Source organism: Gorilla gorilla, chromosome 1, assembly GCF_029281585.2.
Source record: "Gorilla gorilla gorilla isolate KB3781 chromosome 1, NHGRI_mGorGor1-v2.1_pri, whole genome shotgun sequence".
Lineage (NCBI taxonomy): Eukaryota > Metazoa > Chordata > Mammalia > Primates > Hominidae > Gorilla > Gorilla gorilla.
Window position 1 is genome coordinate 20,483,842 of NC_073224.2, and position 26,279 is coordinate 20,510,120.

Consider the following 26,279-nt stretch of genomic DNA (forward strand, 5'->3'; position numbering starts at 1 on the left):
ACTTGGGCACTGATTTTTTTTAAAAAAGTAATTATATAAAACTCACCAAAATTATAGTTTTTTTCCCCCAAAATGCTCATTGTGCTTTTAAAATAATTAATATTAAGTATCCCTCTGTGTGAAGATCATAATTATGACCATCATATCACTATGTCAACAATGACCTTTGAGAGTTAAAAGAATAAAAGATAGGGGAGCCATCTTGTTGGTGCAAAGAAGATTCTTAGAAGTACCAACTGAGAGATGAAAGTGCTGGCCTAGAAACTAGTAACCTTCTCATGATGTCATTAAGGCAAAGGTTCACTACGACTGGAGCTAAGAGACACCGGGGCTATCTATTTTGCATTTCATGGTTCTTTTTTCCTCTCTCTCATCATTTTGGGTTTCCAGCTGAGACGTTACAACAAAGACTAGAAGACCTAGAACAAGAGAAAATCAGCCTGCACTTTCAACTTCCTTCAAGGCAGCCAGCTCTTAGCAGTTTCCTGGGTCACCTGGCAGCACAAGTCCAGGCTGCCTTGCGCCGTGGGACCACTCAGCAGTGAGTACTTGTTATTGTCACCATTTTCCCCTCATGTTTCTTCCTACCTCTCAGCTCCCACATAGTGAGGAGCTGGGAGGAGCTTAGCTGTAGAGACCCTTGGCTGCCTTTCCTGGGAAGGGCCCTTTGTTGGTTGGGAAGGTGGGGATTCTTCCAGAGTGAGAGATGGCCCATGTGGGTCATGCATCTCTAGAAAGAAGACTTTTCTGCCACTTGACAGAGAGAGAACCTTCTCAAGTGCAGCTGCATCCCAGGTCTGAAGCATCTCTTGGGAAACTACCCTTCTAAGAAGGTGGGGGTAATTTCCTCTTGTTGAGGCAGCTTGGTGTCCTGTGATCATATTAAGCCTGTAAGATAAACAGATGGTCCCCTCTGACCGAGCGATGAAAATCTGTCCTCCTCCTAACTCTGCCCTCCAGCTCCTGAGCAGCATTTGCTATTTGTGTCACCCAAGGCTCTTCTGAGATTAGTAATATATAGAGAGCAGTTGCTGCTTCTAATCCCGTGGCTTGTGGTCCTGGCTTCATGTTTGAATAACTTAGAAAGATTTAAAACCTACCAATGTCCAGGCTCCTCCCCAGGCAAGCTAAGTCAGAATGTCTAGGTGTGGGAGGCAAGGGTGGCTCCCAGATATTGGCATGCTTAAAAAGGCTGAGAACCACTGCTCCATCTACCTTTGTGTTCCCTTTCTCCCCAGGTAAAGGTCTGAGAGGGAACAGGTGTTTTATGAATGCTATGAGCCTCATCACAATTCAGGTCTGGTTCTACTTAGTTATCAACATGGCCACAACAATTCCACTTTATTTCCCACTTCCAACTGGCCCTGACAATCACAAGATTTTCTGGCCTATTCCTATTAAGTGTACATGGCATTATACATTTAGTTTATCTTGGTACCTCCCTGAAGCCTGCCTGCACAGTGAGACCAATTACTTTCAGTTTTGCCAGTAGCATGTAGCAGAGTGAATGGCGCCTGGTAGGTGCTTCCTTATAACTATTTGCTTAGTGAACTTTTTCATGGTTCTCTTCAATAGAGAGTGAATTTCACCTCACCATTTTCATTCTTTTCTAATCTGACATTGAGACATCATTGCAACATTGTGTGTTCCTCTTTCACACACGAGGCCACTCCCAAATTGACTTTCTCTGTAATTCTCTCATTCTTTTATCTTTGGGGTTATTTCTTGTCGTCTACTCCAGTCTTGGGAAAATTTTAGCATGTAAAAATAGGGCACAAAGATTGAGACACAATAAATTTAGCTAATTTATTATGTTTCTATTTATTTAACAAACACTTTCATAACAGTTACTAAGTGCTTTAGAAGTTACTCATTTAATTTATTTCCATTTTTGAAAATTGTGGTAAAATACACATAACATAAAATTCACCATCTTAAGTGATGGTGATTAAGTGATTAAGCCATTAAGTGTACAGTTCAGTGGTATTGAATACATCATAATGTTGTGCAATCATCACCACCATTCATCTCCAGAACTTTTCCCTCTTCCCCAACTGACACTCTGTACCCATTAAGCAATAAATCCCCATCCCTTCCCCTCTTCCAGTCCCTGACAACCACATTCTAATTTCCATTTCTCTGAATTTGACTACTCTGTGTACCTCATAGAAGTGACATCATACAATATTTGCTCTTTTGTGACTGACATTTCTCATAGCATAGTGTCTTCAATGTTCATCCATCTGATAGCATGTGTCAGAATTTCCTTCCTTTCAAGGCTGTATAATACTCCATTGTATGGATAGACTACAGTTTGCTCATTCATTCATTTGAATAACTCATTTAATGTTCATGACAATTCTAGGGGGTAGTATTATTTTATATATTGATATCTACGTGTATAGAGATCTGTATTTACATCTATACCTGAATTTTAGGATGAGGAAACCAGGCCCAATAGAAGCTAAGAAACTTAGGCAGATCCACCAGCAGGTGAGTGCTGAGGGAGACACAAACCCAACTGTCTGGCTTGCGTCTTGGCCCTGAATCAGTGCACTGTGCTACCTTTTAAGTCCGGGCTGGCAAAGGCTGCTATATTATTGTCTCTTTAACCGTACCTGCAATTTGGATGGAGAGTGTATTAGTCCATTCTCACATTGCTATAAAGAAATAACTGAGACTGAGTAGTTTATAAATGAAAGAAGTTAATTGTCTCATGGTTCTGCAGGCTGTACAGGGAGCATGATGGTAGCATCTGCTCAGCTTCTGGGGAGGCCTCAGTGAACTTACAATCATGGTGGAAGGTGAAAGGGGAGCACACACATTGCATTGCCAGAGTAGGAACAAGAGAGAGAGAGAAAAGAGGGAGGTGCCACACACTTTTAAACAACCAGATCTCATGAGAACTCTATCATGAGAATAGCACCAGAGGATGGTGCTAAACCATTCATGAAGTATCCACCCCCATGATGCAGTCATCTCCCACCAGGCCCTGCCTCCAACACTTGGGATTACAATTTGACATGAGATTTGGGTGGGGACACAGATCCAAACCATATCATTCCACCCATGTTCTCCCCAAATCTCATGTTTTTCTCACATTGCAAAATACAATCATCCCTTCCCAATAGTCCCCCAAAGTCTTAACTCATTTCCAGCATTAACTCAAAAGTCCAAAGTCTCATCTGAGACAAGCCTAGTCCCTTCTGCCTGTGAGAGTCTGTAAAATATAAAAACAGTTAGTTACTTCCAAGATATAGACATTGGGTTAATACTCCTGTTCCAAAAGAGAGAAACTGGTCAAAAGAAAGGGGCTGTAGGCCCCATGCAAATTGAAACGCAGTAGGGCAGTCATTAAATCTTAAAGCTCCAAAATAATCTCCTTTTGACTCCATGTCTCACATCCAGAGCACACTGGTGCAAGGAGTGGGCTCCCATAACCTTGGGCAGCCCTGCCCTTGTGGCTTTGCAGGGTTCAGATGCTGCAGCTGCTCTCACAGGCTGGCATTGAGTGCCTGCAGCTTTTCCATGCTGAGGATGCAAGCTGCCAGTGGATCTGCTATTCCAGGGTCTGCAGGATGGTGGCCCCCTTCTCACAGCTCCACTAGGCAGTGCCCCAGTAGGGACTCTGTGTGGGGTTCCAACTCCACATTCCCCCTCCATATTACCCTAGTAGTGGTTCTCCATGAGGGGTCCTGCCCTGCAGCAGACTTCTGCCTAGACAACCAAACTTTTCCATACATCCTCTGAAACCTAGGCAGAGGCTCCCAAGTCTCAACTCTTGCACTCTGTGCACCTGCAGGCTTAACACCATGTGGAAATTGCCAAGGCTTATGGCTTGCACCCTCAGAAGCAGTGGTCCAAGCTGTATCTGGACCCCTTTGAGCCATGTCTGGAGTTGGAAAAACTGACAGCAGTATGGGGAGCAGTGTCCTGAGGCTGTGCAGAGCAGTGGGGCCCTGGGGCTGGCCCATGAAACCATTCCGTCCTCCTCGGCCTCCAAGCCTATGAGGGGAGGGGCTGCCATGAAGGTCTCTGAAGTGCCTCTGAGGCCTTTTCCCCATTGTCTTGGCTATTAGCACTCAGCTCCTTTTTACTTATGCAAATTTTTGCAGCCTGCTTGAATTCCTCCCTCGAAAATGGGCTTTTCTTTTCTACCACATGGCCAAGCTGCAAATTTTCCAAACTTTTATGCTTTGAGTTTCCTCTTTAAATATAAGTTCCAACTTTAGGTCATTTCTTTGCTCATGCATATGAGAATAGGTTGTTAGAAGCAGCCAGGCCACATCTTGAATGCTTTGCTGCTTAGAAATGTCTTCTACCAGATACCCTAAATCATTAATCTCAAGTTCAGAGATCCACAGATTCCCTAGGGCAGGGGCACAATGCAGCCAAGTTCTTTGCTAAGCAATAACAAAATTGACCTTTACTCCAGTTCCCAATAAGTTTCTCATTTCCATCTGAGACCTCATCAGCCTGGCTTTCACTGTTCATATCACTACCAGCATTTTGGTCATAACCATTCAATCAGTTTCTAGGCATTTCCAAACTTTTCCTCATCTTCGTGTCTTCTTCTGAGCCATCCACACTCTTCCAACCTCAGCCCATTACCCAATTCCAAAGCCAGTTCTACATTTTCAGGTATCTTTACTTTATAGCAATGCCCCACTTCTTGGTACCAATTTTCTGTATTAGTCCATTTTCACATTATTATAAAGAAATACCCAAGACTGGGTAATTTATAAAGAAAAGAGGCTTAATTGGCTCACAGTTCTGCAGGATGTACAGGAAGCATGATCTGGCATCTGCTCTGGCTTCTGGGGAGGCCTTAGGAAACTTACAATCATGGCAGAAGGTGAAGGGGGAGTTAGCATATCACATGGCTGGAGCAGCAAGAGAGAGAGAAATGGGAGGTATTACTCACTTTTAAACAACCAGACCTTGTGAGAACTCTATCACGAGAACACCAGGGGATGGTGTTGAACATTCATGAAAGATCCATCCCCATGATTTAGTCACCTCCCACCAGGACCCACCTCCAATATTGGGGATTACAATTCAACGTGAGATTTGGGTGGGGACACAGATCCAAACCATAGCAGAGAGTGATGCTTTTATTGTGGTCTTGCCTAAGTTTTTGATAGGATATGATTAACTAAAAGCCAGTGTCATGCATTCTTAATTATATTAGGTTACACCATAAAGACATCTCTTATATTTGACTGTTTGAAACCTGTCAAACATTTTATGGGGTTTGACCTAATAAGGCCCCCAGAAAAGTATAGGCCTTTATTAAACATTTATCAAGCCAATATTAACTGTTGGCTTACTTTCTGAGCTATCATCCTCTTTCCTTTTCCTTACAGGAGTTGTCTGTATACTATGCCAGTGAATGTTCCATTCACTTTTTGAGCTCACTGTGACCTGATTTCTATCTCTATCACTCCTCAAATATCTACCAAAGTCAGCAATGACTTTCTATTTGCTAAATTAAAAGACATTTTTCAATTCTTATTCTGCTATGTATCATGGCAGTGTCTAGAATTTTTAATAAATTCATTCTTAAAACTCCCATTTCCCTTGGCTTTCATGATTTCACCCTTCCTGGTCTTCTTGCTACATTTCTGGCCATTCTTCTTTATGTCTTATGAGCTCCTTCTCTCCCTTTCTTCTTAATTTTTTTTTTTTTTGAGACAGTCTCACTCTATTGGCCAGGCTGGTCTCAAACTCCTGGGGTTAAGCAATTCTTCCACCTTGGGCTCCTGAAGTGTTGGGATTACAGGCCTGAGCCACCATGCCCAGCCCCTTTCTCTTTAATATTGTTGTTCTTCTGTCTTCTGTTCTAGCTTTTCCTCTCTTCTCACTTTGTATCTTCTTTCTCAGTGGTCTCAAATGCTCTGAGGCTTCAGATACTGTTTCTATACTATTTTTTCCCAAATTTCTATCTCTAGCCCTGATTTATCTCCAGAATTCCAATCCACAGTTCAGTTTTCTATTGAGCATCTCCCTTATTTTTACTAAATTTAGTATCTTTTTATCCTTAACATTACTATCTCTTTATCCTTGCCTTTTACTAAGTTTGCTATCTTTTAAACTAAATTTACCGTTGTTCTCCCCATTCAGTTCCTTCTCCTATATACCCAGTCTGAGTGACTTTCACTGCCATTTACCCAGTTACCCAAGCAAGGACTCTGAGGCATCTCTGGATCCTCCCTTTCCATCCCTCCCCACAGTCATTGGTCACCAAGTCCTGTTGTGTCCACTGTCTGTCTCTCTCATTTCCACTCACTTGTCTCACCTGCATGTCAATGCCTTAGTTCTGGTCTTTAACACTTTAAATCTGGATTATTGCAGTGGTCTCCTTGCTGGTATTTCTGGTTCCATTATTACCACCTCTCATTCATCTTCCACAAGGCCACGATAGAAATATTACGTTATGCTCAATGGCTCCGCATTTCCTGCAGGATAAAATTCACATTGCTTAGCATGACATTAAAAGTCTTCACGATCCAGCCCCTGCCCAGCTGCCCAGCATTTAACTAGACATTACCAGCATCTGCAATAGACACTTACTGAAATATTATATGTTACCCCCATGTTCTGAATGTTTCTAGATTCTATGATCTTGCTCATGCCCCATTGTTGTTACCAACTATTCCCCATTCTTCCAGACTTAGTGAAACAAATATCCTTGCAAAGCTCTGCTCATCAGTCACACTGCCTCTCCCTTGAATGACAGCATACCTTGAATGACTTCACTTCTGCTTAGGTCTTAAATACATCTCTTTTCTTGAATATCTGTTTACTCTGACAGATGATAAGCTCCTTGAGGACAAGACTGTATTATATTTATCTTTCTATTTCTAGAGACTAGAATAGTGTCTGGCCCATAATCTGTATTCTATATTCATTGAATGTGTGAATGTGACACATATGCATATGTAGCTATATATAGGTTCACAAACGTATATGTGAATATCGAGAGAGAGAGAGAGAGAGAGAGACTGACTTCACTTTATTGGGATTCAGTTGCCCTAGAGGAAAATGCTCCTTCAGCTTTTCTTCTGAAATTGCCAGCAAGAAGGAGTTGCGCAGAATCTTGACAGAACCTTGGATAGGAGGTCATTTCTGGTCCTTTCTCTTTCACCAACCAGCTGTATATGGCTTGGTGTAGTTATCGAACCTCTCCAAACTCCACTCCCTTCATCAGAAAATGAGGGGGTTAAATTAGATCACTGGTTTCTAAACTTCAGTTATTTATGTTTTATCTCGGCTTTTGTTTTGCTAAATCCACCTGTCTTATTATTACCGTAACTAGAAAATAATGAGTTGAAATTAACTTTCTGAAATTTTTCTAATGCATATTAACACAATCACCTCGTTGCTAAAATTTTTTTAAAACCTGCCTTTCAGTGTGCCAGCTACCTACTGCTGTTTTCACAGTGACCACCAGGGGGCCATGGTGGCAGGCTGAAGCCCACACAGCCCAGAGCCTGGACAGAAACCGCTCTCACAGGCTCTCCGAGTCAAGGGGTATATATAATATTTTTGAATGAGTGGTGCTTTTCCTGTAGAAATAAAATAGTTGTATCAACATGAACAATGTTAAATACTAATTAATAACTCAAATAAGTGCCTGCTAACCTTTTTGGGATCAAGTATTTATTTATTTTGAGAAGCTGATGAAAGCTACGGACTTCCTCTATTGCAAAACCACGTGTACACATGTACATATATGAAAACTATTGAGTGTATTTTCAGGAGACTCACAGATCTCCTGAGTTATTCGTTCAGTCCTTAGAGGGTCTTTGGTTCCCAGGTTAAGAAAATTTAGTTTAGGATAAGATTTAAGAAGCTGTAAACATCCAGATACAATCAGATACTTTATGTTTTATTATTTTTGTTGTCACTTTGTTCTTAAAAATCACAGTTTAATTCAGCTTTTGAGAAACACTGTTTAATCCTCTGAACTCGTGTAGAAGGGCACCCTGGGTTATGTTCAGATCCTGCCAGCAGCCAAGAGAGCTTTAACTATCTTCAGGGGTTAACTAGGTTCCTCTGAGGGCAGATATCGGTACTCAAGTCATTTGACCCCTCTTCTGTGGGGTCCTCTGGCCCAATGGATTTGCTTGTTGGAGGAATAACTTTTGTGATATCCTCTTGATTCCTGTGGGAAGTTCATGTATCTTTGCCACAACAAATGGCATATGCTCAGGCCACCCCATAATAGACCCTCTCTGCCCTGCTAGGTCTCTCTAATTCCTTTTTCCCTGGTTTATGGGGCAGCAACGCATCAGAAGTGAGTTGCTTAAACAATGCTGCAGCGGACAGTTTGGGTGCCCTGTGTCCCAATCCCTTGGCCTCCCTCCGATTCCCTCCACAACTGGGAACCGTGCTCACTGTCGGCTTTCCACTCAGGCACCCAACAGGTTTATCAGGCCTGTCTGCACAGGTGTCCTCGGAACCTGTGTAAGGAGGGGTGGGGGTGGATAATGCCCCAGCCTACCCAGCCTCTTAGGGAACAGTTCTGAGGCATGCTCCACACTGTTTTTTTTTTTTCTTTTCTAGAAGGTTCCTACTACTAGGAACCTTTTGACCATTGGGTTCCATTTGTCCATGTGGTGACCAGCTCCACAATGAACCTTTTATTGAATTTTCCTCTTTCTCACTCTAGTTTCTTGGGAATCACTTCTTCAAAAAACAACCTGTACTCAGGTCCGTGTCTCAGGCTCTGCTGTTAAGAGAACCTAAATATAGACAGATATCCACGTTGGAGAATTAGATGTCAGTCTTCCTTCTTGCAGGGCACCCCCAATCTTTATGAGTGAATCTAGTGGATTTTTTTTTTCCCACTGGGTTTGAGTAGAAGAGTTTACTCCCATGTGGGCCAGATTTGGATAGGCAAACCATGGGGTAGGGGAGAAAAACGCGTCTCTCATGAAGACCCATTTCCTACATGGCCAACAGGTGGGTGGGTATTGAGAGTGGTGGTTGATTGCAGAGGTGCTGGTTGAGCAACCCCAGGGGTAGGATGCTCCACTCCGTCATTAGAGATTCAGAATGCAGAGCGTTTAGGTCTGTGTCCTTCAGCTTTAGTTTCCAACTCTGGAGCAACAGGAAATTTCTACGTCAATATCCTGTGACAACAGGGATCAGAAGAGAAGAGAGAGGCTTCTGTTCCTACTGTGTCTTCCATCCAATCAAAGGAAAGTTATTTTTCCTTTCTCCTAAGAGAGAGAGTTGGCCTACTATCATCACACATTTGGAAGATAATTTTCTCATGAATACATTGCATTTCTCTAACTATACACCCCGTGCGTTTTTCCACTGGATCTTCACCAATATGTACGTGAAAACTGGTCCTATTTGTAACCGAAATTGTGTGTGTGCATGTATGTGTTTGTATGCATGCACAACAAAATGTCCTTTATCGAAGACCTTTTCCCAGGGGATAACCTCAAACTCAAGCAAACAAAATATAACAAAGTTTAAAACAAAGATCTATCATGGTTTTCCAGTGGGGCTTATCAAGGCAGAGCCCCAGTTTGCCTGTCCACATATTTCCCACTAGCATACTTCCTTTGAGATGGGAACAGAGAAGATGAATGTTGTGCAGCACCATGATGCTTTTGGACAGAGTCATTCTTCCTCTGGCCAATTGCTCCTCAATTGCCTTTGAAACATGTGATTCTTTATTTCCCTTTGGTTGTCATGTAGGGACTAACACAGCATTCAGTGTCACAGAATTCAGTGATGGTCAGCTCTAAGCCCTTGAGATTGGAATCAAGATACACTGTATGAGACCAGAAAATAACTGTTACAGACACATTTTACCCAGGATATAAAATGAGATGGCTATGATACAACATGAAAATTACCACTACTGGCTGGATGTGGTGGCTCACACCTGTAATCCCAGCTCTTTAGGAGGCTGAGGCAGGAGGATTGCTTGAGACCAAGAGTTTGAGGCAAGCCTGGGCAACATAGTGAGACCCCATCTCTCAAAAAAAAAAAAAAAACTAGCCAAATGCAGTGGTGCGTACCTGTAGTCCTATCTACTTGGAAAGCTAAGTCAGGAGGATTGCTTGAACTCAGGAATTTGGGGCTGTAGCAAGCTATGATTACACCACTGCACTCCAGCCTGGCTGACAGAGCAAGATCTCATTGCTAAGAAAAAAATATTTGTTATTACCAACAAACCAGGATATATTTCTGAACCCCAAATCAGATCAGGAGATGGGGAACCACAAGAGACAGTGGCATGCCCTGTGTCCCACTCCCAGGAGACCAACTCCAGACCCTTAGTCATGGCCTCAATAAGAGAAGGGAGAAAGGACAAGGGGGGAAAAATAAGTTGTGAGCCACAGAGGACTTCTCAGAACTTGTTTTGGAACTATTGGATTATAAATAAAAGCTCCCAAATAAAGGTCTTCCATATCGTCCTCTTTGTTCAAACTCAACTGAAGTCTGTCCTGAGGCCAGTGGCATCAGGCATAACTATTATGAACCCAGATAAATATTCATGTGTCTCTCTTGCCCGGTGGTCATTTCTATGAGTGGGATAAGACTGTATAAAACAATGAAAGTCAGTTTCCCGAGGAATGTGACTTCTCCATGCTCCTTACTTTTTAGACCCAAATCATATATATATGGAAGAATTATAAAGTTACCTGTATTGTCTCTGGCAATTTTACAACATTCTTTTGTGCTCTCAGAATGGCCTTGGTAATTTAGGGCATCGTTTATTGAATGAGCAAGCTATTTCTAGGTGTAAAGTGCACTTCATTGGTTCTATGACTGGCCCAAACCCCTTCTTTATCACCATCTTCCCAAAGAGGGAGAGATGGGACACACAAGTCGTATGACATAAATTTGATAGGATAGTCATCAGTAGGGAGCAGCGATTAGCAACCTTAATCAGAAGAGTTATACCCAACTCTTGTTGCCAGAAATAGTCATCTGAAAGGTGGCACTCCCTCAGGACTGCGTTTTTCTAACTGTGACGATGAGAACATTGGCCTTGTTAGTTTTGGTCCTTTCTGAGACTAAAATTCTGCGATTCCAGCAGTGGCACAAAGCAATTTTTCTGGTACTCTGACAACATTAGGGGTCTCAGAGAAGGACCTCCTGTGTTACATGTGAAGACGCATAAACCACAGCACTGTCATTAGCAGTTCCGGTGCAGGATTTTCTCACAGGTGGATTTCCTGGCTTCTCCTTGCCCTGTCAACATTCTCACTTGCAAAGCCTTCTGAAGGTGGCCTCTTGAGCAATGCCAAGGGCACTAGAGGCCCCAGGGGGCCTGAGTGCTGGGCTGGGAAGGAGGTGGCAATGTAGGCTCATCACAGGCGTGCACCCCTTAACAAGCTGGCACAGGAACCACAGACACCTAGACGATTTCTTCGTTCTTTTTTCAATATTCCTGAAATATGCATTCAAACAGTCACATGGTAAAAATTGTCAATGGAATGAAAACATTTTTCCTGTGCAATTTGGAGCTAATTTTTTCTGTGATGTAGGATCTTATTTTATGAATGGATTTTATCCTCCTTTAAATAATTGATGGAAAAGGCCAAGATTTTTCCCATACTGGGGTGGTGCCGATGGAGACCTGTATGAAACTGTGGGTTCTGGGTGTGATCTTGGACACCTGAATCCCCATTGGCACTGAGTGCTGTTCTAACATTCTACCCTGCATGTTTTTATTTCTTGCCCCTGAGGGATTTGCTCATTTTGCATACTGATTAGTTTACAGCAGCGATGCTAATTTGCAGTGACATCAGGGATTACACATTGAGAATTATTAAATATAAAGGGGACAACATTGCAGAACAGAGAGGAAGCCTGACTCAGAGGACAGAAGATTTGAAAGACGGAAGCCTGTCCCTTGCTTCATTACTGAGCTACAGTGTGTCCTGGGGCCATCACTCAGCCATCTGTGGATCCCTTTCTCTACCTGGAGTAAGAATATGAGAGACAGACAGAAGAGTTTTGGTTAATCACAGGGGATTTTCTTATGGATTAAGTAATGAATGTGATTAATGATAATATAGAGAATTCCCAGTTGCCCACCTGTAGCTCCTCTGTAGCTAATTTTCAATTCTGTGTTGATTTCCTTCAATGACTCTCATCCCGACCCAGATGGTATCTATTTAGGAAATTCAAGAAACTTGTCCTATTAGCATAAGCAGAGCAAATTGGGGAATAAATTAGTGCAAAGAAATGATCCAATGCAATAGAAAAGTGAATATAAACGACTTCTGGATTTTCTAGGACACAGACTCATTGAATCATTCTATAAATATTTGCCAAGCCGCTACTAAGTGCTGGGCACTGGGGTCCTCACCATGAGATGAGCTCAATCCCTTCCCTCCAGGTTCACAGTCAGGAACGAGGAACTGTGCAAACAGGCTGAGACTCTGGAGCCCAGAGGAGGAAGTGTGTTTCGTTCCCACAGACATCAGTACCTGACAGTAGTAGGATGGTTTTGTTCCAGACATTTCTTCTGATGCATGTAAATATCCTCAGACACATTTTATCTTTTTTTCTTTTTCTTTTCTTTTTTCTTTCTTCTTTCCTTTCTTTTCTTTTTCCTTTTCTTTTTCTTTCCTTCCTTCTTTCTTTCCCTTCCTTCCTTCTTTTCTTTTCTTTTCTTTCCTTTTCTTTTCTTTTCCCTTCCCTTGCCTGCCTGCCTGCATTTCCTGCCTTCCTGCCTTCCTTCCTTTCCTTTCTTTGTGGTATTGATTGCCCTGTTGCCTAGGCTGGGGTGCAGCAGCATGATCATAGCTCACTGCAGCCTCTAACTCCTGGGCTCAAGTGATCCTGCCACTTCAGCCTCCCAAGTAGCTGGGACTACAAGCACGTGCCACTGTGCCTAATTTTTAGTTTTTTTTTTTTTTTTTTTGGTAGAGATAAGGTCTCACCATCTTGCCTAGGCTGGACTAGAACTCCTGGGCTCAAGTGATCCTCCTGCCTCAGCCTCCCAAAGTGCTGGGATGACAGGCTTATGCTACCATGCCTGGCCCACATCTTTCATCAGAAAGTGAGTGCTTTGGACATGAGTACAGTGTTCATTTTCCCGATACAAACATTGAGATCCTGGGGAGATCAACAGCAAGCTTCTTGAGGATGGAGGTGTTCTGTCTCCATCCCCAAACAGCCCCAGTGTGAAGGTGGGGTCTGTATACAGGAGATGCTCAGTGGTCATTTATCAAGTCAGTTTTTTCCCCATAGTTCGCTCCATAGGGAAGCCATTTTTGTTATCATCATCACTGTCATTCTTATTTTAAAAACGAAGAAGGTAAGGTTCAGAGAGATTAGGTAAGTGCGGTGACATGGTGTGAAAAAGGCAGAACCAAGACCCAAAGCGTGGCCTCTGCCTCCACAGGCTGTGCACTCTCCACATTGCACTGCCCTGCTGATAGCCACCAAGAGGACTCAAACAATGGGTGTGTGTGGATGTGACTGGAAGGCAGGGGAGCTGGAAGTTTCTGGGCTTGCTGAGAACCTAATGGCATGTGGTATCTGGGAAAGAGCAGGAACCTGAGACTCAGCCTGATCCGCATTGACTCCTAAACTCTGCTTCCTGCTGTCTGCATGGCCATGGGCTAGACCCTGACCCCCTGGGACTCGGTTTCCTCATCAGCAAAACCGGTATAATAGCATCTTCATCTTAGGTCTGTAATGAGAAGCGAATGTGATCAAAAGATAATGTCTGGTGAACAATACATTCTTGATTCATAGTACTTTATTTTATTATTATCAGTTTAAACATTTTTCTTGCTGCTGCTATTTGCCTTTAAGCATATGAAACAAAGAATAGATTTCTAAATTATGTCATATGTTACAATAAGTGACCTTTAAGATTATTCAGAGAATCTGATCTTTTTGGTAGACTTAGGAACAAAAGCAAGGTTCGTTTTTCTGTAACTGCTGTTTTCTAACTTACAAAAACTGAGGTGACATATTTTCTAGTATTGTTTCTAAATGTATGAAGCCTGCTTCATTGCACCATGGTTGGTTGGTTCACTTATTTCGTAAGTGTCAAGTTAAGACTCAGCAAGGGGGAAGAGTCTCCCCCAGCTTTAAAGTCTACCGTCATTGGTCCATGCCTTGCAATTGCCCATTTCTTCATTGCTTTGTAATTTTTCTGTTGATGCATTTGTCTCTCCTGCTCCATGGAAGAACCAAGAACTGTTTAGCATTGTGTCCCCAGAGCCAAGCACAATCCATAGTACATACCAGGCAAGCTCAGTAATGTTTTTTCTTTTTCTGAATGAATGAATGAAATGGGGTAGGAGTAAAAGGAGACAAACATAGCACAACATATATTAGGATCAGTTACTCATTTTCTTTTCTAAGAAATGCGGAGGCAGTGCGACCCTGTGTTAATATATAAATAAGAACATGCAGCTTCACGCTTCTCCTCATTGAGCCCTGAAATAAGTACAAAGGTGGCAGACAAGATCTAGCTGTGTGGGAGATGCCACGGAAGGAGGGGATAGGTTTAATTTGGCCTTTTTAGGATGCTGAGTTTATGCCTCCAAGTGTCAGAGCTACAGATATCTGCTCCTCTGCAGGGGAAGATGACCTTGAAGGTGATGTTATTGATGAGCTTTATTTAAAACACAGACATGTTCAAGAGCTACAAGACTGATTGGCTATGTTAAAATATTTAAATCAAAAGTGCAGCTACTTAGTGTGTGTTGGCAAACATTTTATGTTACAGTTGTAAAAATGATACATGCTCACTATGGAAACTTTAGAAAGCTCAATGGAAAGAAATGATTCCACCACCCAGAGATAAGAGCTGATAGCATTTTGGTGAATATTTTTCTTTTATTTTATATACATGTTATTAATATTTTTACAATGGTTCATTTCATACTTTTTGCCATAAAACCTGCTTTAGAAAAAACAGCAATAAATAGTGAACATTTTCCAGGCCAGTGTATCTTCTTGTGTGACCTAATTTTAGTGGCTGCTTAGCATTGCTAAGAGGTCCTGATGCTGGAGCACGATTAGAGTATTTTCAGTCTTGGGCTACTAAGAAAAAAACCTGATTTTTGTAGCTGATCTTTGTGTAAAACTATGATTATTTACATGCAATCAGTACTTAGATGTGGGAATGTAGAATCCCAAGTTATATTTAATTTTAAGTCTCGTTCTTATTCCCTACTCTCACCAAAGACTTATGGTTTGGGAAAACCTTTGCCAGGCCAGTTTGTTAGGTGCAAGATGATGTTTTATGTTGTTTGGATTTTCATTTAAAACTATCTTTGGAGGCTGGGCTTGGTGGCTCATGGCTGTAATCCCAGTACTTTGGGAGACCGAGATGGGCGGATCATCAGGTCAGGAGATCGAGACCATCCTGGCCAACAAGGTGAAACCCCGTCTCTACTAAAAGTACAAAAATTAGCTGGCTGTGGTGGTGCGTGCCTGTAGTCCCAGCTACTTTGGAGGCTGAGGCAGGAGAATCGCTTGAACCTGGGAGGCAGAGGTTGCAGTGAGCCAATATCATGCCACTGAACTCCAGCCTGGGCAACAGAGCTAGACCTTGTCCCCCCTACAAAAAAAAAAAAACAACTTTGGATAATAATCATTTTCCTTAACACTTCATTTATTTCTGAGGTGGGGGAATCTTGCTATGTTGCCCAGGTTGGTCTCAAATTCCTAGGCTCAAGCAGTTCTCTGCCTCGGCCTCCCAGGTAGCTGGAACTACAGGTGTGCATCACCACGCTCAGCCGTATTCCATTTTTTTGGAATTTCTGGTTGGTGCACTTGTCTTTTCCTTCATAATTTGATATAACTTTTTATAAATTAGCAATATTATCCCTTTTTCTGCCATATATGTAGCAATATATTTTTCCCAACTTGTCGTTCGCCTATTAGTTTTAGTTGATGGTGTTTTCTTGGACATAGCTTCCTTGAATTGTTGACGTAGTTTTGCTTAGGGTAAATTGTTTTCCTGCCCACCTGCATTCCATTAGAAATGGATTGTTTTAAGGGTGAATTTGTCATTCTTTGGTGACAAATACCAACAAGTCTCCTGTAAAGACAGCTCACCAACATAAGGCCCAAACCTGTGCCACATTTTCACTAGCATCACTGTCACCAAATATGTCAACTCCAGCAAGAATAAGAGAAGGAACCTAAAAGATTTTAAGTGGTTTTGACAGTGTTTTAGCAAATTTTTTCTGAGAAGCTCGCACCCAAGCATCTGCAAATCAGTCACCCCTCCTTTTAATCTCCATCAAGGTCAGCTCTGGAATTTGGCCCTGTTTGGATAGTCCAAGGCAGTGCTATCCAATAAAATCTAGTGTGAGCCATATACACAATTTTAAATGATCTAGTAGCCACATTAAAAAAGATTAAGGGCCAGGTGCGATGACTCACACCTGTAATCCCAGCACTTTGGGAAGCGGAGGAGGGAGGATCACTTGAGGTCAGGAATTCGAGACCAGCCTGGCCAACATGGTGAAACCCTGTCTCTGCTAAAAATACAAAAATTAGCTGGGCATGGTGGCACACGCCTATAGTCCCAGCTACTTGGGAGGCTGAGGCAGGAGAATTGCTTGAACCCAGGAAGCTGAGGTTACAGTGAGCCGAGATTGCACCATTGCTTTCCAGCCTGGGTGTCGCAGTAAGACATTATCTAAAAAAAAAAAAAAAAAAAAAAAAATTAAGAAGAAAGTTAATCAAGTGAAAATTCTGCCAGGAGCTCAGTTGCATTTTCTAGAACTCTTGGCCTAATTTTATTAAGTTCAACACTGTGATAAGTGCTGGGAATAAAAAAAAATGTGATGTGGGCTCTGCAAGAAGTGTATTTCTCTGTGATTAAAGCTGATTGTGGGAGAAAATCTTCTGAAACCCTCAGTGACAACCTTCTCATTGACTAGTGACTCAAACATTAGTGCAAAGTGGAAGATTCTAAATGAGCAGAGGAAGGGTGGATGCCGTAAAGGCAAGGGAACTGGTGAATTTCAGAAATAGTGAGTGTGAATTCAATACTCCTAATCATTTGAATAAAGATCTTGTTATATTTCCCCCAAATTAATAAGAAACAGGTGAAATTAATTTTAACAATACATTTAATTCAATATATCCAAAATATTATCTCAACATATAATGAACTTAAAAATATTACGAATGAGTTATTTTGTACTCTTTATTTTCATACTAAGTCCTTAAAATCTGGTGTGTGTTTTACACTTTTAGCACATTTTAATTTGGGCTAACCATGTGTCACATGTGGTCAGGGGCTACCTTATCGGACAGTGCAGGTCCCATAATAGTATTCTGACTAAGGGGAAAAAGCAAAAATCACAAGAGATTGTAATTCAGGTAGAAACTTACATTAAGGAGCTCATCCTAAAAACAGGTAAGTACGCTCCTAAGTATGAGAACAGATGGGGGCCACTTGCTGGAGTTTCTTACTCTTAAAATACTTGTCAACATGAGGATTTCAGCTTCTGCATACCTGTACCAATAGGTATGTGTTGTTTTAAGGGCCAGCGGAGATGACACCCGCACCCCACTGAGAATGGAGCCGAGGCTGTTGGAACCCACTGCTCAGGACAGCTTGCACGTGTCCATCACGAGACGAGACTGGCTTCTTCAGGAAAAGCAGCAGCTACAGGTGAGCAGGTGAAAGATCTTCAAGAAATATGATGGCATTTTTCTTTTCTTTGAGACAGGGTCTTGCTCTGTTGCCTAGGTTGGAGGGCAGTGGTGCAATCATAGCTCATTGCAGCCTTGAGCTCCTGGGTGATTCTCACACCTCAGCCTCCCAAGTAGCTGGGTCTACAGGTGTGAACCCCATACCTGGCTAAATTTTTTTATTTTTAGTAGATATCAGGTCTTAGTATGTTGCTCAGGCTGCTCTTGAACTCCTGGGCTCAAAGAATCCTCCTGCCTCAGTCTTCCAAAGTGTTGGGATTACAGGCGTGAGCCACCGTGCCAAGCCGGCATTTTTCTTATCCATTTAAGCCAAATGCAGCCAAGTGGGTCTTTGCTTTCCTTGAGTGTAGCAATTAGAGCCTTGGCTGTCAAGCCGGGGAGTACAAAAAGGAGAGATGGTGGGAATGACTAGAAGGCTTGTAGGAATCTCATTACAAACAAGGGTTGAAAGCTCAGCAGCATTTGTGCCTGTTTTCGATATTCCTCATTACCTTTTGAATATGCTTTTCTTGTCTGCCAGGCCAATTTGCCACTTCTTATCATTTTGACCTTTAGAAGCTTCCTTTGAAAGGCAGAAAGACATCTGTGCTGTGAAAATCCTTTATGGAAATTCCTATCATGGTAGACTGTGAGCTGCAGTTGTTAAGAGACAGAGTTGTAAGTCCGGACTGAGCAAGGCAGGCACATCTGGAATGATTAGCCGGCTGCGTGGAAGCCCAAGGTTGCCCCAGAACAGAGGATGCAAATTGGCTAAGAATCATCGAGGGGCTACAAATCTGGGTGCAGCACTGAGTTAAAGCCAGAGCTCTGGAAGTTGACAGGGCACCCCAGAGGCAGGGAATCTTGAAACAGGGTCCATGCCTGCTTGAGCCTGGAGCTGTGAAGCATGAGTGGGGAGTGATGAGGACACATTGATTAGAAGCAACGTGACTTCATGGGAAGAGCATAGGTCTTCAACACCCAAGTTCAAATCCTGGCTTAGGCTGGAGGCTTCCCACCTCTGCTCCGGCCATAGAGTATTCGTGTTATGTGAATTTGCCCCATCCAGGTCACTGCAAGAGTAAGGTGGCAAAGGGAGGAAAAAGTCAGGGCAATTTATTTGAAACTATTTCCCCCATTAACTGAGCACTTACATAGTCAATGTGCATCATTATAACGTTTGGATAGCTGAAAATGTGAAATCTGGTTTTTGATTTTTAATAATATTTGCCAATTAAAGGTCTACACAATTCCTGAGACAGTCAGAGTGTACAGAAAATAATTTTAGCCCTGGGCACTTAGTGTTTGAAGCACTCTGGGAAAGGTACTTGAATATTCATTTATTCAACAGACATTTATTAAGGGTTCACTAAGTGCCAGATACTGTTTGAAGTGCTTGAGATTCCTGGGGAGCTTTTGATCCACTAGGGGTGAGAATGGGGAGATAGACAATAAGTGATAAACATAATAAAACCTCTATTACACAACTGGTATGTTATAGGGTGATAAGAGCTTCACAGAGTAGACTAAGATGATGTGGAGGAGGATGGAGTCTACTCATTGAGAAGTGAGATTGGACCCAACAGTTCAAAGAGGAGAGGGAGTAGGCCTTGCAGAAATTTCTGCAAGAGGATCCTGCAGGGGGATACCAACATGAAGGCTTAGAGTGGGAGTGGGCCACCTGTGTTCAGAGGGCAGCTGGAGGCCCATGTGGCTGGAGCAGTGTAAACGAGGGGGAGGATTTGGGGAGGAAGTCAGAGATAAAGGGGCCTTGTAAGGATGTGGACTTTTCTCAGATTGCAACAGGGAACCATTGGATGGTGTTAAGCAGTGAAGTGACATGATCTGACCACATTGTAAATAATTTGACTCCTGTATTAGGAATAGGATGTAAGACAATAGGAAAACAGTATGCAGCTTCCTTAAAAGATTAAAAATTGATTCACTATGTGGTCCAGCCACCCCCCCTTCTGGGTATATATCTCTCTCAAAAAAATTGAATGCACAGACTCGAAGAGATGTTTACACACCCATGTTCATAGCAGCATTATACACAGTAGCCAAAAGATGATAACAACTCAAGTGCTCATCAACAGATAAATGATAAACAAAATGAGTATGTACATGTAATGAGATATTACTCAGTCTCAGAAGGAAATTCTGACACACGCTACAGCATGGTTGAACCTTGAGGACATTATGCTAAGTGAAATACACTGGTTGCAAAAGGATAAATGCTGTATGATTCCACTTGTCTGAGTTACCTGGAGGAGTCAAATTCATAGAGAAAGTAGAATGGTGATTCCCAGGGACTTGGAGGAAGAGAGAATAATGGGGAATTAGTTTTCAATGGGTACAGAGTCTCAGTTTTGCAAGATGAAAAGAGTTCTGTGGATGGATGGCAGTGATGGTTGTACAACAGTGTGAATGTACTTAATACCACTGAACTCTACACTTAAAAATGCTCAAGATGGTGAATTTTATGCTATGTGTGTTTTACCAGTTAAAAAAACTAAAAGAAAAAGAAATGAATAGGGTAGAGGAAGTCAAAGGTGGAGGTAGAGAGGTTAGTTGAGAGACTTTGTCAGTAATACTGTAATCTTGGAGCAATTGGGGACACTGAGGCATTACTTTTTTCTTAGAATGTCTTGGTAGTAGACATTCTTTAGTAACTCCCAATTCTTCTCCCCACTCCCATACTTGAAGTGGGTTCAGGAGGTAGAAGTTGTAGGTGATGCACCTTGGGGCTGAGAGAACGTGAATAAGAGGTTAGGAGACACCCAGGATTAGAGTTGCGCTCTTATCCCCACAAAACATGGGAGTATGTTAATTAAGAGTCTTATTTTTTATTCAGAATCATATGGGCAGTGAGACGATGATCTACTATAACACTGTGCACATGACGGGCATTCATTACCTGCTGCTTGTTTAGTTAATTGACCTTAATATTAAATGATATTTTATGTATTATTTGGATTTCAGTGTGCTATATTCGTAGAAATTACATTTATTTATATTTTCATGAACTTTAGACTGCATGGCACCATCTGAAGCATCTCATTCTTCTCTCAGTCCTGTAGACTTAAGAAGCCATTTTTTACCTTTCTCTGTACTCTGAATTCTTGTGTTTGGGGACAGACTAACAAAGGGTCGGTTGCATTTCTTGTTTTGGTCTGTGGCTGGGGTAACCTGCTTAGCTCAGACCTCAGGTGCATGAGGCTCCCTGCCCTGTGTCCTAACTCATCCATCCGAAATGAAGTAAGTCATTTATGTATCTGCTGGGTTCTTCCAAGTCAAATTCTTGGCTCACCCCTCATAGTTATTTAATGCTCGGGAGGTAATGTTTTTCCTTATGCCAACTCATTAGAAATATAAAGCTGGCATGATATTTCCAGTTCAGCAAGCCTCCAAAAATCTGCCTGCCTCTGAAGGGGAGTTTTGTGGTTCTGGTGCATATGGCCAATTCTCATTTAAATGAGTCATTATCCTCAGAGAAGTTTGCCGTGAGCAGGGTTAATTTATAAAATCTTGTCTCCTCATTCTCTACAGAAAGAAATCGAAGCTCTTCAAGCAAGGATGTCTGTGCTGGAAGCCAAAGATCAACAGCTGAGAAGGGAAATAGAGGAGCAAGAGCAGCAACTCCAGTGGCAGGGCTGTGACCTGACCCCACTGGTGGGGCAGCTGTCCCTGGGTCAGCTGCAGGAGGTCAGCAAGGCCTTGCAGGACACCCTGGCCTCAGCCGGTCAGATTCCCTTCCATGCAGAGCCACCGGAAACCATAAGGAGGTACTGGTGATTTCCTAACTGATTTTGGGTCACTCGCCTCTTTGACCTGTTCATTGGAATGATTTTGTCTGCTGTCTTTCATTTCTAAACATTTCCCAAGCAGTCTGTATTTTTCAGTGGAAGCACCATTGGTGTTTTGGGTGGGAAAATTCTTCACGGTGTGGGGCAGTCCTGAACATTGCAAGTTATTTCACATCCTGGCCACTTAACCCACTAAATGCCAGCGACCCTCCCCATTCCAATATGCACCCTCCCCATTTCCAAACACCCTCAGGACACCCTGTCTCCCTTTGAGAACTGTTGGAGTTCAATTGGTTAGAGATCCTAATGCCAAGTTTTGCTGAGGACGATCATCTGGATGAACTATGCCTCTTACTAAGGGAAGAGGCAAGCTATTGAGAGAGGGACACCCAATGACAAAGTTCCCATCTGGAAGAATGGATTGTTACTGGTAGCTAAAATGTATTGGGTGCTTACCATGTACCAGGCAGTGTTATAAGCTGACTCTATGAGTTACTTCGGTTGTTGTATTCATTTTACAGGTGAGGAAAAAAAGTTTAAGAAGGTTATAATTTGCCCAAAGTCCTAATTAATAAGAGAGAAAACTGATATTTACACTCCTGTTCATTAATTCTGAAGCCCGGTCTTCTCCACTTTACTCTGGAGTGAGAATCATCCCTGTATTCTGTATCATGGAATGTCTATAAGATACACATCTACTTTTTGCCCTTTATTTATTTATTTATTTTTAAGAGACAGGGTCTTGCTTTGTTGCCCAGGCTGGAGCACAGTGGCACAATCATGGCTCACTATAGCTTCAAATTCCTGGGTTTAAGTGATCCTTTCTGCCTCAGCCTCTGGAGTAGCTGGAATCACAGGCTTGAGCCTCCACATCTGGCTTTTTTTTTTTTTTTAAGTTTTTTGCTGAAATGGTGTCTCTCTATGTTGCGCATGCTGTTCTTGAACTCCTGGGCTCAAGCGATCCTCCCTGCCTCAGCCTCTGGAGGAGCTGGGACCACAGGCTTGGGCCACCACATCCAGCTATTTTTTTGTTTTTATTTTTTTGTAGAGGTGAAGTCTTTCTATGTTGCCCAGGTTGCTCTTGAATTCCTGGGCTCAAGTGATCCTCCTGCCTTAGCCTCCTGAAGTGCTGGGATTACAGGTTTTAGCCATTGCACCCAATCTTTCTTGCCCTTCAAGAGCTCATACTCTCATTTCTGAGACATACAGAACGCACACTTACACATGTTGGACAAAAAAGTGAGTGGCACCAGAATGGGTAGATGAGCAGTAAGGACTGCAAGTGCTACGTGGGTAGAGTCAGGAGTGGGAGCAATGGTCGGCTTGGCCACTGTGCTGAAGAAAAGACTTCCTACAACTCACCACCTGTAGTGGTTGAGAATACGGACTCTGCCACCTGATAGTCTGGAGTTGAAGGTTAACTCCTCACTCAACCCATTATTTGCTGATTTGAGGAGAGGGGTATTGATAATAATTTCTACCTTATAGAGCTATCACATGGATGAACCGAGGTAATACATAGAAAACTCTCAGCAGAGCCTGGATGGTACTAAGCACTTTATTGTGCTTCCAGTTGTCGTCTTTACAGTGGAAATTTCAGTCTTCTGAAGGCCTTCAAACTACCCGTCCAAATATATCTTACTGTGTTTAGTGAACGACTGTTCTGTCTTCCACATGTATCACATCCTATCCAGACTATAAAAGCAAGCGGCACATGCTATTCTAGGGAGTTACTTAAGATCTCCTCCCATTCCCCTTCTATCCCGAATATTTCCAGGCAGAACTCTCAACCCATGGCTCATGCCCATGGAGAAGGGGAAGAGATTTGGATTGTTGCCGGTTTTCATCCAAATGAAACGGGTCCCTTGAATACAGCTTGTTCTCTCCCACCTGCACCTTCAGAACCATTCTTCAGCTATTGCCTTGGTGTGGTGGGTAGGCTGTTATGTTCTCACTTTGCAACTGAGGAAACAAAAACTCAGAAAGTTTCCCTGATGATGTAGCTAGTAAGAGACCATCTTGTGTACAACTATGGCTGTCTTTGGGCCTGAATCAATAAAAGATGGTTTCCTTCCAGAGAGCCAAGGAAGCTATTTCTATGACTAATTCTCTTTCCTCATCTAAAACTAGGAGCTCCACAGTGTGGTTGGCTGATAGAACTGAGCCCAGAACTTGGTCTGGTTTTCTACTTGTATCCTCTGGTTTGCCTTTTAATCAGGATGAGTCACAGAGAAGGCATGAATGTGTGACTTTTACTGAGTAATCTAGTGCTTTGATAGGTTTTTATTTGTTTGTTTATTTGTATGTTTTGAGATAGAGTCTCTCTCTGTCACCCAGGCTGGAGTGCAGTGGTGTGATCTCGGCTCACTGCAACCTCCGCCTCCCAGGTTCAAGTGATTTTCCTGCCTCAGCCTCCCGAGTAGCTGGGACTACAGGCTTGTGCCAGCACACCCAGCTAATTTTTTGTATTTTTAGTAGAGACAGGGTTTCACCATGTTAGCCAGGATGGTCTTAATTTCCTGACCTCATGATCTGCCCTCCTTGGCCTCCCAAAGTGCTGAGATTACAGGCGTGAGCCACCGCACCCAGCCAATTGGATAGGTTCTTGAAAGGCATTTCAAAAGTTGTGGCTTTCGGATTTTATGATGCTGTTAGGGAAATTATATATGAGGATGATCTTGAACATGGGGCATTGCTGTGTGTGGGGTCCTCTGGGAGAATCCACCATCCCCAATCCGAACATTCCCACTGAGATTACAGAGGTCAGGTCAAGAACAGGCTGCCACGTTTTTGTGCTGAGGTGACTATAGGAAAACCTGGGTATCTCAAGGACTTTCAGAAACCACGAATGCTTCATGTAGGAGGAGATCTTGGGAATGTAAGGATGAGGCTGGGAACAGTGGCTCACACCTATAATCCCAGCACTTTGGGAGGCCAAGGCGGGAAGAATGCTTGAGTCCAGGAATTTGAGACCTAATCTCTACAAAAATAAAAAATAAAAATAAAAAAAATTAGCCAGGCATGATTGAGTGTACTTGTAGTCCTAGCTACTCAGGAGGCTGAGGCGGGAAGGTTGCTCAAGCCCAGGAGTTCGAGATTACAGTGAACTATGATTGTGCCACTGCAGTCCAGCCAGGGCGACAGAGCAAGACCCTGACTCAAAGGAAAAAAAAAGGAATGTAAGGATGAAGAGTTTCATGGGAGGGTAGGAATAAACCAGAGCAGTTAAAAGGTACAAAAAACCTGGACAATCTAATGACTAGTTAATAACATGACCTTTCTCTCCTGCGATAAGGAAGTTATACAGGTGCCTGCAGCATGGAACACTCATGGTGAGCAGAGGCCATCAGCACTGGCTGGAGTTTTGTGTGGCTGGAGTGTGGCCACCCTGAGATGTCCTCATCATCTGGGTGATTCTCAAGAGGTGATCCTTGGCATCAGTCTAATTTACTTTGAGGTGCAGGGAGGTATCGCCGCATCTGGAGGGCAGTGTGGGCTGTGTAGGTGCACATTTTGATTGGTCAGCTTCCTTTCTTCCACTGTAGGGAGGTGAGGCATCAGACTGCTCCCTGCCGTAACCATCAACTAGAGAAACCCGTCATCAATATTTGGGCTTTCCATTTGAGAAGGAAGATATGTCTTTTCCGAGCTGATGGGCTGCAGCATGGATCTGCAGAAGTGAAGCATTTGAAAGAAACCAGTGTAGAACCAGCTGGCTCAACAGGTCAGAGAGATTGCTTGGTCCAGTATTTTTAACTAATTGGACATGATCCTGTTAACCTAATTTTTGCTATGAAGTATTGGTTGTCTTTTAGAAAATGCTGACTTCGGGAGAATATCCAGTAGGTATATTTAGCCAAATGAACCCATCTTACATACATCAATAGCTGCCTTCGTTGTTCATGAGAATAGGCTCTTCTTAGGCCAGATGGAGAGAGCCAGACAAATTGTGAAACAGGAAAACCTTGAAGTCTTATAAAGAGAAGTTGCAGAGACTAGTATTGTTACAAAACCTAGAGAAACAGATCACTCAACATCACGACTGTTATCATCATCTATAAGGATTTTCATAGAGGCCAGATACAAACTCAGGGTGCTGTCTGTTTGTAATTTACTCAACTTTCTAACATGCAATTGCAAAGGGAAGAATACGCTTTGTTTCGTGGACAACGACCCAACAGCTTGAAAAGAAACTTCCTAATAGCATGTGACATTTCTGGATGTATCACTGGTGGAGACTTACGTGCTTGCATGGAGGCCATCGTTTCTGACTGTGGCTTGTTGGGAACCCCCTGGCCAATGTCAGAGATGGGCTGGAAGTAGAGGGCATGTGCTGGGGTCAAGGACACCCAATGATTTTCGGTTTGGGTGTGATAACAGAAATCAAAGAAGCCATTTGAATTTTCCAATGTCTGTGTTCTGGATCAAATAACTTAGCAGGAGGAGATGAAGTGTTACCATCCCAGAGACATCATAGACACTTTTTGAGTAGAGTCAACAAAAATGGTTTTCTTCCAGTGAACAAAAGGAGAACCCTTTTTAAGCACTGGAGAATGAGGAGCTCCACAGTATGGAAGCTGACAGAGCAGGGGTGCATGAAAGGACAGGAACCACTTAAAAGATATGTTCATTTGAATTTCTCTCATCCCTGGGATTTCAACCCCCCTGCTTTAAAACAAGTGCCTTGTTTTCTCCTGCAAGTCTTCCTTTGATGTGAGGGTCTTAGAAGAACCACCTTTACCCAGTGAGCTTGGTTCTTCTCCCACATGAAACCCATGGTTCTTGTTCTACCCCCTGCTGACTGCACTCCCATTC

General features: G+C 42.7%; 1 protein-coding gene across 9 annotated transcripts in view; it reads left to right on the plus strand.

Moving 5' to 3' along the window:
* Window positions 1-26,279, plus strand: part of DISC1 (DISC1 scaffold protein) — a 415,293-nt gene that overhangs the window by 124,838 nt on the left and 264,176 nt on the right. For 7 of the 9 annotated variants that reach the window (XR_008674555.2, XM_055373011.2, XM_019031899.4 and 4 more), the window contains exons 4-6: window positions 391-541; window positions 17,509-17,638; window positions 21,208-21,443. Coding sequence is in view for 8 of the 9 variants with exons in the window: in XM_055373011.2 (XP_055228986.2) it covers window positions 391-541; window positions 17,509-17,638; window positions 21,208-21,443 (517 nt within the window). In the remaining variant the exon portion in view is untranslated. Of the gene's footprint in view, window positions 1-390; window positions 542-17,508; window positions 17,639-21,207; window positions 21,444-25,009; window positions 25,334-26,279 lie in introns of those variants that run through there. The other 2 variants (XM_055373035.2, XM_063707830.1) reach the window with 2 other exon arrangements.